Below are 13,659 nucleotides of genomic sequence, written 5' to 3' on the forward strand. Positions count from 1 at the left end.
TGCATGGAACTTCTGGGCCCGGTTCTGCTGTTATTGCTGGAAAGGACACAGAGTTAGGTGTGTGTTTGTGTTGCTGCAAGGCATCCTGCCAGTCCTCTGTTTGAAGGGAATGGCACATTAGCGAAAGAGGTGATGGTGTTGATGATGTAGTGCAGTAGGTACAGGGGTATAGCACACACTGCTGGCTTGCAGTCAAACAGGAGTGGTTCCCTGTTAACACTATGCTCCACTCCATTTCTCTGCACAGAGAAAACTACACACCTGATTCTTTCCAGGCGTTCGTGTTTGTCTGAGCAGAGGTTGGAATTCCCTTTTGTCTTCCTTTATCTACCTACCTACCTGACATGTTGTGACACTTACAGCGCTTTTGGAGTCGATTCGAGGCCTCTCCATGGCGATGGTGATGCAGTTGAGGAAGATAATGACCAGCACGATGTGGTCAAACATCTTGTGGGTGATGATCTTATTGCACAGGATCCGGAACCTTACAAATAAAAGGCAAAAAGCAAAGAATGGACATTTCTGTGAGAGAGGAAATAGGCTTGGCATATACAGAAAAACTGTCCTATGTTCCTTAACAGGACATTTCCTCCAATCCATCCACACTACAGCCACTGTCACATGACTGCCTTAAACACTACCTTAAGGCAGTGTCTGCTTCCTTTCTCCTCTAAGCCTGCAAACGAGCGCAGTGCCCTCTGTCCACCACCAGTAGGTGAAGCATCTTGCCTAAGAACGCAACGACTGAGACTGTCCGAGCCGGGGCGCGAACCGGCAACCTTCCGATTACAAGACGAACTGCCAACTCTTGAGCCACAATGTGCACAGTGCTTCGGAGGTAGACAAACCCGCTATATCTAACTGTGGACACACGGCAATCAACATAAGGATAAGAACAATAATACATTTAAAAATAATAATAAATAATACAGTTTAAAAAATGTGTAAGCATTACAGAAATACTTAGACAAACGCAGCAACTTAAGCAACCAGGCATGGCTGCTCTCTCAACTATATCAGCAACTGGAATTACAGCAACATCTGCAACTAACCAACCTGTACTGCATTTAGAGCCAAAGATAGAAACCAAACATAGCAGCTCACACTGCAGTCCCAAAAACTTAACCGGCTACTGCAACTGCAACAAAACCTGTACAAAAAAAACACCAAAATGTGGCAACGCCTTTAAATACTGAAGCAATTCAATTTACTTTATTACCTGCAACCAACAATACCTACTATGAAACTAACCACCAACTGGAATTACTGTAATAGAAATGCAATTTACAATTCCACCTGTGCAAGGAAAAAAAAGTGTTAAAATTACAGCAACACCTTAAACCAAACACAAACATCTCATGGAAAAAAAATCATCCATTGCAACTACGGCAACAAAAGATGGCAATCCAAGAAACTTACCCAGCTATGGGAACTATGGCAAAACCTTTAACAGTATGTTGCAAATCCTGCAAATACAAATTCCATCAACAGTAAACCAACTGCAGGAATTACAGCAACACCAATAACTAATCACAGTGACTAATCAAAGTAAATCAGTTACTAAAATTACAGCAACACCTCCTGCAACTAAACTACCAACACAAAACAAAAAATATAGCAGTACCTGCAACCTACAACACCAACTCAGCAACTACACCAGCTGCTGCTAATCTTGCAACTAAGATATCTATTGATACTGCAGTGGCACATGAAAAAACAGCAGCCTTAACAACTTAAACAGGTAGTATAAATACAGTACCCATCACAGCGGATAGCCGCCCCTCCCTGAGCCTGGTTCTGCTGGAGGTTTCTTCCTGTTAAAAGGGGTTTTTTCCTTCCCACTATTGCCAAAGTGCCTGCTCATAAGGGGTCATATGATTGTTGGGTTTTTACTGTATTTACAGTACAATATAAAGCGCCTTATGGCGATTGCTGCTGTTATTTGGTGCTGTATAAATAAAATGTAAAATAAAAACAAAAACACATTGACTTCTGGAACAAACCAGCAACTAAATCAGCCTCTTCAGCAACAGAAACAGTTTTCAGTAAATAAGCAAAGACTGCAGCGTCATACGTTAGCTATTACAGATATATCAAAGTGCATGTAGCGTTGTTATTGTAGTCAGCTGGACTTTGATTTTATTTAATAGCTGAGCTGATGAGATTTTGGATCATTGACTTTGTAAGAGTGTGTCACATTTTACAAGCATTTCAAGTGTGTTTCGTCTGGGAAACCCTCAGATGTACAAACACTGGAGCAAAATGTGCAGTGTTTCCTCTGAGCTGCACTGGCGTAGACATTTAAAGCGCCACGAAATGGTTCTACTCATGCTAGTGGAGGCGTGTTCCATAAAACCTGGAATAATACTATGTGCCGCACAAGGGCATTCATAAGAAATGAACAATCTCATTTAATTTAAGAGCGCTTGTCTCGCGTACAGTAACTCTGTAATGAAGAGCTGTAGATTTAGGAGTCATTAATTATGCCTTGCTTTCATTACACAACATGAAAAGGTTCTCGTGGCTTTCGGTTTGTGACAGCAGGGAGAAAGAGGGAACGCTTGTCATGTATGGCAGCAGGGATTAAACTGTGCATCAAATCCACTTTGATGCCTCGTATCAGCAGAAGTGTACAGCAGAGGACAATATTGTGAGGCTCAGATCTGGATTTCAGGCTCTATTTGGCAATACAAGCATCGCTGTGTCGACACTTGCTGCATTTGTGTGGCACGTGTGTATGCGAGTGTGTTATTCATTGTCGTACAGGCTGTGGTATTTCATATCTGTGTGCAAGAGGCTTAATGATAAAGAGTTTGTGTGTTTTCCTAAAGTGGCGTAGCAGCTCCTCCTCTGATGTTAGAAGAGCTCATTCTCTGGATGTGAACTTTCATGTCAAAGTCAAATAACCTCCTCTTCTTCAAAATGCACACTAAAAATAGGGGGGGAAAACAAAAAAAACCTGCCACTACAAGATGAAGTGGAAAATGCTCCGTTCGAAACACTCGCTGACATCTTTCTATGACGGATTTCGACGCGAGCTTGAAGCTTTGCCCTGAGATGATATTTACTGACCTTTTGAGTTTTCTAGCATCAGAACTTTTAAATGACAGCTGACATCATTGACTTATTCATTGCGGTTAGTTTTAGCTTTTCAAATGTCACAAAGAGCATCTGAAAACTCCTCTCTTGTATAAAGCTTTGAAAGTCCTTTTCTTAATCCTCTGAAACTGCTGATGGTTCTGTAGACTGGCCACCATTGTTAATTAGAATGTTAACATGATTTATTACTCCAACTTGTGGTACAAACTGGTTTTCAGGTTCAGCTTCCAGGTTCAGCTTTAGTTGATATCTCATCAACACAGTACAGTGGTCCCTCATTTATCGCAGTAGTTAGGTTCTAAAAATAACCCGCGAAGTAGCCAACTTTATTTTTTTACAATTATTATAGATGTTTTATGGCTGTAAAACCCCTCACTACACACTTTTTTCTGACAGGCTCAAACATTTCCACACTTTTCTCTCTTGTTTAAACACTCTCAAAGTTCAAAACTAGAAAAATAAGTCCAGTATTACAGAATGAAACCAAAGGCACCCGCGGTTGCCTTTGATGGTGCAAAACATTTCGTCGACATTTTTTGCATTTGTTTGAGAAAACTTACGAACATACAGTACGACACTACAGAGTCACACTGCTGAACACTTTCTGTATTGTACAGGAGACACGACATGAGATTGATTGACAGTGGTCTACAGCCAATCAGTACGCAGAACAAAATGGGCTGTAAAAAAAAAAGAAAAGAAAGAATTTCAGCAAAACAGCGAGACCGCGAAAGGTGAACCGTGTTATAGCGAGGGACCACTGTAAATACAGTCAAGTGGGGTGTGTGACTGAGTAGTTTGCAGAACCACCTAGCACTGATAACCTGAAGTAACCTTTATATGTATGACATTAACAGTCTGTCATGTCATTGTGGAAGGATTCTTCTTTACATTGTTGCTTCATTTCACTTTTCTTCATTTGCAGGCATTTGTGCAGTTATGCCCTTAAGATCCTGACACAGTATTTCTGTGTGTTTGACGTCTGGGCTTTGACTGGGTCGTTGCATGAGCTCATTTCAGACTAGTTTTAGCTGTCAGAACCATGACCTCACATTTCACTGTGGAATACTTTGCTACTCAGAGGAGTTCTTGGTTCACTCAGTGACTACAAGGCATCCAAGTCCCATGTATGCAAAGCAAGCCCAAATCATCACCCCTCCACCACTGTGCTTGACACTCATTGGGTGTTCAATTAGTTTGTGCATTATGACCAAAAATCCCCACTTTGGTCTCATCTGTCCAAAGGACATTGTTCCAGACACTTCAGATAGAAATGTAGCGGGTCGGCGCTGGCATGGAAGTGACTGGCATGGAAGTTTACAGCACAGGGTTAAGAAGGGGTTACGTCATATGTTATGATGTAGATTTCCTGCTGCACTATAATTCAGGCATTTCCTAAGCAGCACGTGGCTGCTACCGTAAGTCCCGGACTACAGAGTGCACCTGATTAAAAGCTGCATGCTCTAATTTTAGAAAGAAAATCAATTTTGTACTTGTACAGGCCGCACCGGATTTTAAGCCGTATGCGTTTCACTCGTAATATGAGATATTTACACAGAAATATTACACGTGAGGATTTTTAACGTTTAATTTAATCTGTAAGGTAACATAAACATGGTAACATAAACATACAAAAATACATACTGCAAATGCTTTTTTTCCTCGAACAGCGCCTGTAACACGGCTACCTTTAAGTATACGTACGTATCAGTAACACACAAATTACGTTGCTTATGTTTTTTTTACGGAACAGTGCACAAACAAGATAACGTCTCTTAACAACCGGTAAAAATATATACCGTATATATACTACTTATCAATTTTATTGGTCTACTGTTACCAAGAAGAATGTTTTTGGCTGCATGAAAAAAAAATGCATTCGCCGCACAGGGTTTATGCTCTGCTTCTGCGTGAAGTCCAGTTCACCATTAACTTTTTATAATTATCTGAACCGTGAACCGTTTTTTCCCACACTGTGTTCACAGTGTGGGAAAAAGATAGTGGCTTATGACCCGAAAACTACGGTACTTAACTTCTTAATTTCTGTGGAAAGAGTAAGGGCTTCCTTAGTTTCTCCCTGTGAAAACCTTTTTCACATGACTATTATGTTTTGGACATAAACTCACAGTTCTCTCACATTCTGCTCACACCTTCAAAATTCATATTTTTCAGCATACTTGTAAATTTTGTCAATTGAGTGTTTTGTTCGTGCCCTTTTTGCAAATTGCACTCACTTCTCATAATTCCCCTGCCACTTTAACAGTGTAGGTGGTAGACTGTCTGGTCCGCTTGCATCCTCTGCCTTAATTTTTCATGACCTCTTTGTAGCTAAAAAAGACAAAATCCACTTATACTAATTACTCAGTTCTTCTTGTGTGCATTCCAAAGAATCCATAAACAGCATCCCTTCCTGTGTGCTGGATGATTGCCTTCCTGGAAAGAGCTGACGGATGCTGGGAACAGTTAACATTTTCTTCAACCTGCACGGGTACATATTTCCTGATAGTGGAAAGCGGCAACATACACACATAAAAAAAACGAGCCACACATCATTGCTTTCACTATTTAAAGGAATTTTAAAACCCGCTCCCTGCTTCCTGTTTCTTCTATTGTTGCCTGTATCTCACTATCTGCTGACGTGTCAGTTCTCCCACAAAGTGCAGCCTTCTTTTGGGTTTAATCACAGTCTGTACGGGGTACCGCATGGGCCCTGCACATTTCTGGTCCACATGTTGACAGACCACTGTTCTTTCTTACCGCGAACATGTCTAATCGCTGTGACTGTACCTCAGTCTGCCTGCACAGCTGGCCCACTCCTCCACTCATTAAAAACTTCCCCTGCAGTAATCATCAGTAGCGGCAGTAACAACAGCGTAGCACAAAAGGCAGGTTGAGGTGAACTCGGGTCCATGTGAAAGCTGCTGGAGTTTGGCCTCCCGCCGTGCTGCTGTCTCTTGATGTGATTGTGAGCACAGGCAGGCGTCTGCGGTGGTTCAAGGCCAGAATGGGCGCCACGCTGAGCCTATGTCCTCGGTGTCACTCTCAACGATAGCCAGCTCTCGCAGCCTGCTGTGACTGAAAGCCAGCTAGAAGTCCAGTTTGAGTCAAGCTCCTTCAGTTTTCTTACTACTCCAACAGGAGCAGAATACATGGAGCTTTTCTTATTAACCTTTTCTAAATTATAAGTTATGACCAACAGAGAGGAGAACCAGCCACAGTTTTTAGACTCGCATATGCACTGTAGCTCTCCAACACTGAACAGATGGGAAATTATCTCTAATAATATGGACGTACACTTGATTTTGATCTTAATTTAAAGCATATGATAAAGTGTTTTGTTTAAATAATGTATCAGTCAGTATAACTTGAGTTTAGGATCAACTGTTGTTCACTTTATGAAGAAAGCAAGAAATACCAGAATTTTCTGCATAGTAAATCTGCTCCCTTAAAGCCCTGTGCCTGAATTATACTTGGTTACATTCACACAAATTAGCTCAAATAAAATAATTATGTGTATTTTTTGTCATTTTAAATGTTAGTGAGCCAAGTGGATCAAATTCCAATACAAAAAGAGCTATTTGACTCGTCGGTAACAAAAAAAGTCCAAAGATTTCAGGTGGAAAAAAAACCTTTGGATAAATGTGGATCATTTGAGGCATAAATTGCTGCAAAGTAATTAAAATGCTACGTCAAAATCAGTGCACAACCCCGTGGTGTTAAAGCTGGCACACTGTTAAAATACAGCAACGATTTCAGTCAGAGCCAAACAAACACAGCCCCCTGATACCACTGCAGGAAAAAACACAAAATACACATACCATATAAATACACAAGCTGAAACCAGTAACCATGAGTATGATATATAGATATTATTTAAAATCTTTTTGAGTTTACTGAGTCTTTAACACTCCCCTTATGCTTCCAAATTCATCATTAAATTAAAACCATCACAGCAAAAGATTAAAGCATCTTCTGAGTTGAATTGGCTAAAATACAGCTCCTGTCATGGCGGGTTGTTCTGGGATGTTTAATTAGCATGTTGTTGTGGCTGGGGCAGCAGGCTGGGGGCCAGGGTGTTGCTTAGTGTTGCCTTCGCAGCCACATCTTCTGAACAGACAGCAGAGACGCTCGGATCAAAGCTCCAGAAGGGGAGGAGGAGTGAGGAAAGAGGGGGCGAAGTAGAAGGGGAGGGAAGCGACAGATTCAGCACGTGGCCAAGATAACATGCAGCACTCAGAGGGAGAAACTCCCTTCCTCCCTCTGCTCCCGCTTACTCACCCCCTGACATGGCAGAAATGTGCAGATAAAAGAGACTTCTGAAGCGAGAATGTAGGACGGAAGAGGCGCTGATATCGGCAGAGGGGAAAAAATGCTGATGCGGTCGCAGTGCGGTTAAAAAACTCTTTGCCATTTTAGTCAGCATCATGGGATGTCAGTCAGACGCAATGGTAAGACTTGTTTCAATCTTTTTTTTTGGTACGCTGATGGCTGCGACAGTAGAAAGCTGCTTATAAGCATCTTCCTTTTGGAACAACAGCGTTCTGTGCCCAGGATGAGTATGTAAAAAAGATAGTTTTATGGCAGAAAAACAAGAGGGCAGGCCAAAGATCTATAAGTGTGGAGGTGATCGGAGATGTGAACATTACCTTGACTCTGAAGGGAAGAGGTAGAGCGACCAGGTATCTCTCTGCTTACACCACGCCGGCTGTTTTTTCTCCAGCCAGCGGAACAACCTGGCAAAACGACCCTGCACGGAGTAAAAAGTGCACAGTGCATTTATTATTCATCTGCACACAACTTCCTGTTGCATATAGTGAGCCACAAGCCCGTTCAAGAATTTCTGAAATATATATGCTTAAAACCCTGTTTGGTTTATATGTATCACAGACAGCAATGGAATAAACAGGGTTCAGTGAAATAGGCAAGAATTAGAAAGACATGCAATATATGCAAATTTATTTGAAGACTTTTAACATGCTTAACCGATCAATAATCAGTTTGGCCTTTGCTTAAAATTCTAATAAACTTTTTTAGCCTAATTGCTAACCTTATACAATTATCTGGCCTTAGACCTGCAAGAAAACCAGTCATAAGAACAAGCCCACTTGGACGGTGACTGACCAGGTTCACCTCCTCCTCTGCGTTCTCGTCTTCGGTGTTCTCTTCCAGCGAGACGTGTGTGGGACCCAGGACTGATGGAGATCCCTTTCCGTTGCAGTCATTGTGTTCTGGGGGCCGCAAATGGCTCAGGGAGGGGGGTCTGGAGCTGTGCATGCTTGCTGAGCGGTACCGGTAGGGCACCTACACGAGGTGAAAAAAAATGTAAATAAAAAACTATGGAAACTAATTTTAAGTTACGACTCCCAGTCAGGTGTCATACTGTCCATGAATCTTAACAATTAGTACGAGGTTTAAACTGATAACTGTTAGAGGGGTCTACCTGGAGTAAAGCATCAGGTGGCAAATCCATTGAGCTCCGAGTCTCCACTGACTCCATCCTCCTGTGCCTGGGCCCTCTCTGCGATTGGGACATGGAGTCCGTCCTGGCCAGTGATGCGTCATCTTCCTCCATCAGTCCACCACCTCCTTCTCCTCCGCCCTCCCCGTCTTCTGAACTTGAGCCACCCTCCCCCGACAGAAGCGACCGTCGCTCCCCGGACTGCCTCTTCTGGCGTTTGTATGATGGAGCACGACCCAGGCTGTTCCAACTGGATCTGCGGCTTGTCCGGCCACTACCGGAGCTCCATGGGGCATAAGGGGAAGAGCTCCGGACACTGGTCTGGAGCAGGAGGGTTGCAACAAACGGGAGGAGGGTAAAAAAAAGTCACAAGTGTAACTGCATAGTGCAGTTTTAATTTTGTGGCTTAGTGCTTTGGTTATGCAAATAAAGCCAGCTGAATACAACCGACGAGGCTTTGCGTGAGGTGAATTTAAGTGAGATTCATGCTGACAGATAGATAGGAGCAAATGTAGGTATCAACATAATCTGTCAGTCTTTCATCGTTGTCATCAGTTTGTCAAATAAAGAGCAGCAGTGGTACCAATAAGTTGACTGTGAGACTGGCGCACTTTATTAATCATCATCAATCATTATGACCCCACACATCATTAGAGCATACAATGTTTTTAGACGCACATTCTGGGGGAAACAGCTGTCAGGAAAGGGGTAAATTCTGGCATTTATCACACAACACATGTGATATTGATAGCTATGTGACAACTTGGAACTGGATTATTACCCAGCAGTAACTTCCAAAAGGTTTAAAAAGGAAGCCAAAATGAACGTAGGGTGGTATCAAAAATTAAACTTCCTCTAACGGCCACTAGGGGCTCACCTCAACCCCACCAAACTGTCAAATGCCATAGACTTTTAATGAGCATGTTTTAACACTGGCACAAAAATCGGGGCTAGTGTGTATAGCTAAATTATGCCTTCAAGCAACATACTGGGGGCATTGATGTTGCCTTTTTTTTTTGCTAGCTAGTAACAAAGTCTAGCATGTTGCTGACCAAGCCAACTAGCTTTTAACAAGTACATAGTATAGTTTTGAGTCAATTTAAATAAATTCAGTTTCATTAGCTTTGTGCCAAATCACAACAACAGTCAGCAGTAGGTTAATATTGTAAGGTAAAGACTGTACACTAATACAGAGAAACCCAACAATCAAATGTTAAGTTCTTAGCACTGGCTAGCTACTTAAACTATGTTTCTAAATAGCAGTCCACAAGCCAAAGGGTGATGTCAAAGTAGCTACATCCATGTTTTAAATACAGTCCATGGTTATTACATGAAAATTGGCATGCCCTTTTGTTTGTACATGAGAATATTAAATAAATACACAAACCGGTGATTTCTCATAGCAGGCTGGGTCTACAGAACTGCTGCTGCCTCGACGAGTCTCATAACCCGGGTTGGATTCACCTCCCACGGGCAACTTTGGTACGGGCATGGGGGTGGCAGCAGTGTGGGTAATTAGCGGTGGAGTCAGGTTAGACTTCAGGTCCACATGACCATTTGCAGGCACTACTAGTGGAAGAAAAGTGAATGAAAAAAGAGGACAAAAACAACACTTTACAGTGGTGAAATTGATAAACTGAATAAAGACATGAGAAAAAGCAGGAATAAGGGAAAATGTGGTACACCCTCAGTCATACAGTGACTATAAAAAACAACAAATATATGCCTCTTACTGTTATTGAGCAACATGAATATTTCAAGAGGGCATTAATCTTATGGGATGCGTAGGAGAGAATATTATGTTTGGCAGCAACACAAATGCATGACGTGCAGGGGAATGCAATTTTAATAACGCTAATTCCTCCGTCTTTGAAACTTTATCCGAGGCCTAGAAGATGTTAGGCTCTTCCAGCTAAGTAAGCAGTTTTACACAGAGCATTTGAAGGGGCTGAAGGGGAGATGATACAGTACATCTGGGAGTTGTACTCTATACATATAGTAGTGTATCCACTGGGCTTTTCAGTCTTTGCCAACACTTATTAGAGGGGATGGTATGAGGAATTATGAATGAGGCCACTCTGCCGACTTGATGTTGTGTAGAGAGATAGCCGGGCACGTGCCCACCGAGAGTGGTCGGAAGCGGGACAAGAGAATGACAATAGGAGGTTACAGACTACAGAAGCCTGAGGAATGTTTTCACAGGGTACTTTTTAAATGCCTGAGGCCTAACTTACTGCTGTATCACAAACTTTTACGTGCAATTTTTAAAGAATTGCAACAGTGTGCAATCCACAGGAGTCTAGCAAAGATAGGAGAGGGGAAAATGCAAACACAGATGGCGGGTGTTTAAACAAATGTTCGTAATAGGGGCTTTAAATGAATCCCACAGGCTTGAACTGAATTGTTCCCGTTGAGCTAAAATCAATATATGTAGTCTATGTACATGCTGTATGAACAGCAGATGGACATGCCTCACCTGCAGAGGCCGATAAATCCTTCTTGCTGCCGTTGACGTCCTCCATGCTTCGTGCAAAGGAATCAATCTCTGAGCATGATTTAGAAGCATCACCCTTGGCACACAAAAAAAGCACACATAAAAAGTGTTACAGAAAAAAAAACCCCAAAACATCTGTGAAATTATCTGGGGGGATTTTTGCAAGATTTAAGAGAAAGCAGGTGGGTTGACGTTGCCTCTAAACACAGATTGCTGCTCAGCTACCTCTACTTTCTGCTTAACGTCAGTTCTGGTTCAGACCTGACTGCGGATCAGTCAGTAGAAGCAACCTCTCTTTGTAAGCAGGTGGGTGGGGGTGTGGTCTTCATGCTCCCGGAGACGGGCGCTCACAGGTAACAGGTGGGGAAGGTCATTGGAGTAAAGCGTTGCCATGCAAGGAGAAGTGATAGAGTTCAAAGAGAAACCACACTGAAAAACTGAAAGTTAAACAGTAACATGAAGCTTTTTTTGTCTTTAGGAGAACCTGGCCCGAATATGAGTTCAAAACTTTGGAGTTGCTGTGACTCATTAACAGCTAAGAGCTTCAGTGTGGTTGCTGGTTCTACGGTTTTCACAAGTACATACAAATACGCAAAATTCCATAAAACATACTCCACTGTAGCATCTCTATAAGTCACTAAAACAGTTTGACTTTTATCAGAACAGCCGAAGAGATTTGGTCTTCTTTTGTTCTCCATCATTCTTCATTTACAGTCTTTGAAGTTGTCCTTTGTCTTTCACCGACTTTTCACGAGCTCCTATAATTACTCTCTTCTAGCCTCTGCCACATGCTGCTTCCTATTTACAAATCCGCTGCAGTTGAACCTCAGCGTCCCTGTTTGTATTTGTTGCGCTACACCAGAGCCCAAAGACTCCATTAATATGTGTGAGGGTGCCAGGTGGATGCTGGATTAATAGAATGCCGACCCAGTGAGTCAGACCTCTGTGGTAGCAAAGTGAATAAACTGTGTGCAGAAAAGCCTCAGGACCTAATCACCATGCACCTCCTTTTGAACTAACAAATTACTTTCCTGATACTTCCCATGAGTATTGGAAAGAAACAAAGGAGGAATGGATATATTGCACATCGTATTTGTTTACTGCAGGAGTGTTGGGTATGCTATCTTTGAGAGACCAATTTGCATTTAATTCTGCAGTTAAATCTACTATTTTGTACCCCAGACCTATCTCCCTTAAACTCTAAAGGATGGGGAAAATACGTTAAGAGAGTCAAGGGCTACTGCAGTCTTCTGTTGTTACCTTGCTCATCACGTTCCTGCATCTAGAGTGCTTCATTTGTTGTCTCGCAGAAAGAAACGTGAAGCTGAAGATATGTGGTAGTTACAGTAGCAGTAATTTCTAAAAACAGATATCAACATATCACGATAGAATTTATGCACCTACTGGGTACAGTGACTTCCTCTCACAGTCCAGTCACATGGATTTTAGTTTAACTTATGATTCTAAATTAACCCTAGGTGTCAGCGTGGGGATGAATGGTTCTCCATCTACGCGTTAACCCAGTGATGGACTGACAACCTTTCCAGGGTTTACCCCAACTGTTGCCATCTGCTGCACTGCAACCCTATTTTTGAATAAGTGGTTATGACAATGAATGGATGGATGGAAACTTCTGCAGTGGTCCTACTAGCGTTAACCGATAATGGCTTTGGCTTTACCCAGGTGAATAGCCACTTCAAAAAACAGGATAAAACTGTCATTGTTTTATTAGCTTTTTACTTTAATATCTGTGTTAAACGCCAGACAGCTATCACAGGTTAGAAGTAGTAGTAGTAAAAGTCAGAACAGTAAGTAATCCTTCTTTATTTTATTTCAAGGGTCCAGTTTGGAACATTATCGTTTTCCATTCTTCCTCTAAAACATATTATTCATAGATTTGGGTTATCTGCCACTTGTACCTTCCTGTTAGACCCAAAGTCAAGCAATGATTTGATCAAAACATGATTTTTTTTTTTCATGTCTGAATTGCTCCTTCAACCTTACAGAAGCTTTTGTTATTGGGTGCTGGCTGATCAAGTCAATCAACTGATCAAGTCAGTCTACTAGTTTTTTTCAAAGGAGAAGGTGACCAGTTGCAAGAAATCGTAGCAATTAGTTTTAAGGTAAGCGATATTGTGAACACCTCAGTCACCTTCAAGTTATAAAGAACCCAGCTGCAAGCCTTTTAAGTAGACCCAGGATGTCTGTCTACATTTACTGAGTAGAGCAAAAAAACAAGATGTTAAAAATTACATTTAAGGCTTGACCTTGACTTCAGTAGTTTATAGGGTGTTACAAAGTAATAGTAGTAAGTAATGTTTCTGTATTTAATTTCAAGGGTCCAGTTTGCAAACTGTTACGTTATTGTTTTACATTCTCATTAACTGTTATGGACAACGGAGTAGTAGGGAACAAAATGGTGGGGTTTCAATATTATTGAATATTTTGAGAATAAAGTCAAAATTTTGACATTAAACTTTTTGTTTCAACTAACAAGTGCTTCAGCTGGTATACTCTGTACAGCAGTGTTTCCCAAACTTTTGGAGCCACGGCACATATTTCACATTAGAAAAATCACACGGCACACCACCAAACAAAAATGTCACAA

The 13,659-nt window shown here is 41.7% G+C and overlaps 1 protein-coding gene across 12 annotated transcripts in view; it reads right to left on the reverse strand.

Moving 5' to 3' along the window:
- Positions 1-13,659, reverse strand: part of cacna1g (calcium channel, voltage-dependent, T type, alpha 1G subunit) — a 335,496-nt gene that overhangs the window by 77,541 nt on the left and 244,296 nt on the right. For 10 of the 12 annotated variants that reach the window (XM_026177281.1, XM_026177280.1, XM_026177279.1 and 7 more), the window contains 6 exons: positions 11,034-11,127; positions 9,945-10,126; positions 8,540-8,878; positions 8,221-8,400; positions 7,746-7,846; positions 361-484 (listed from right to left, as the gene is read on the reverse strand). In XM_026177281.1, the coding sequence (XP_026033066.1) occupies positions 361-484; positions 7,746-7,846; positions 8,221-8,400; positions 8,540-8,878; positions 9,945-10,126; positions 11,034-11,127 (1,020 nt within the window). The remainder of the gene's footprint in view (positions 1-360; positions 485-7,745; positions 7,847-8,220; positions 8,401-8,539; positions 8,879-9,944; positions 10,127-11,033; positions 11,128-13,659) is intronic. The other 2 variants (XM_026177284.1, XM_026177275.1) reach the window with 1 other exon arrangement.

The sequence above is a fragment of the Astatotilapia calliptera genome, chromosome 8 (assembly GCF_900246225.1).
Source record: "Astatotilapia calliptera chromosome 8, fAstCal1.2, whole genome shotgun sequence".
Lineage (NCBI taxonomy): Eukaryota > Metazoa > Chordata > Actinopteri > Cichliformes > Cichlidae > Astatotilapia > Astatotilapia calliptera.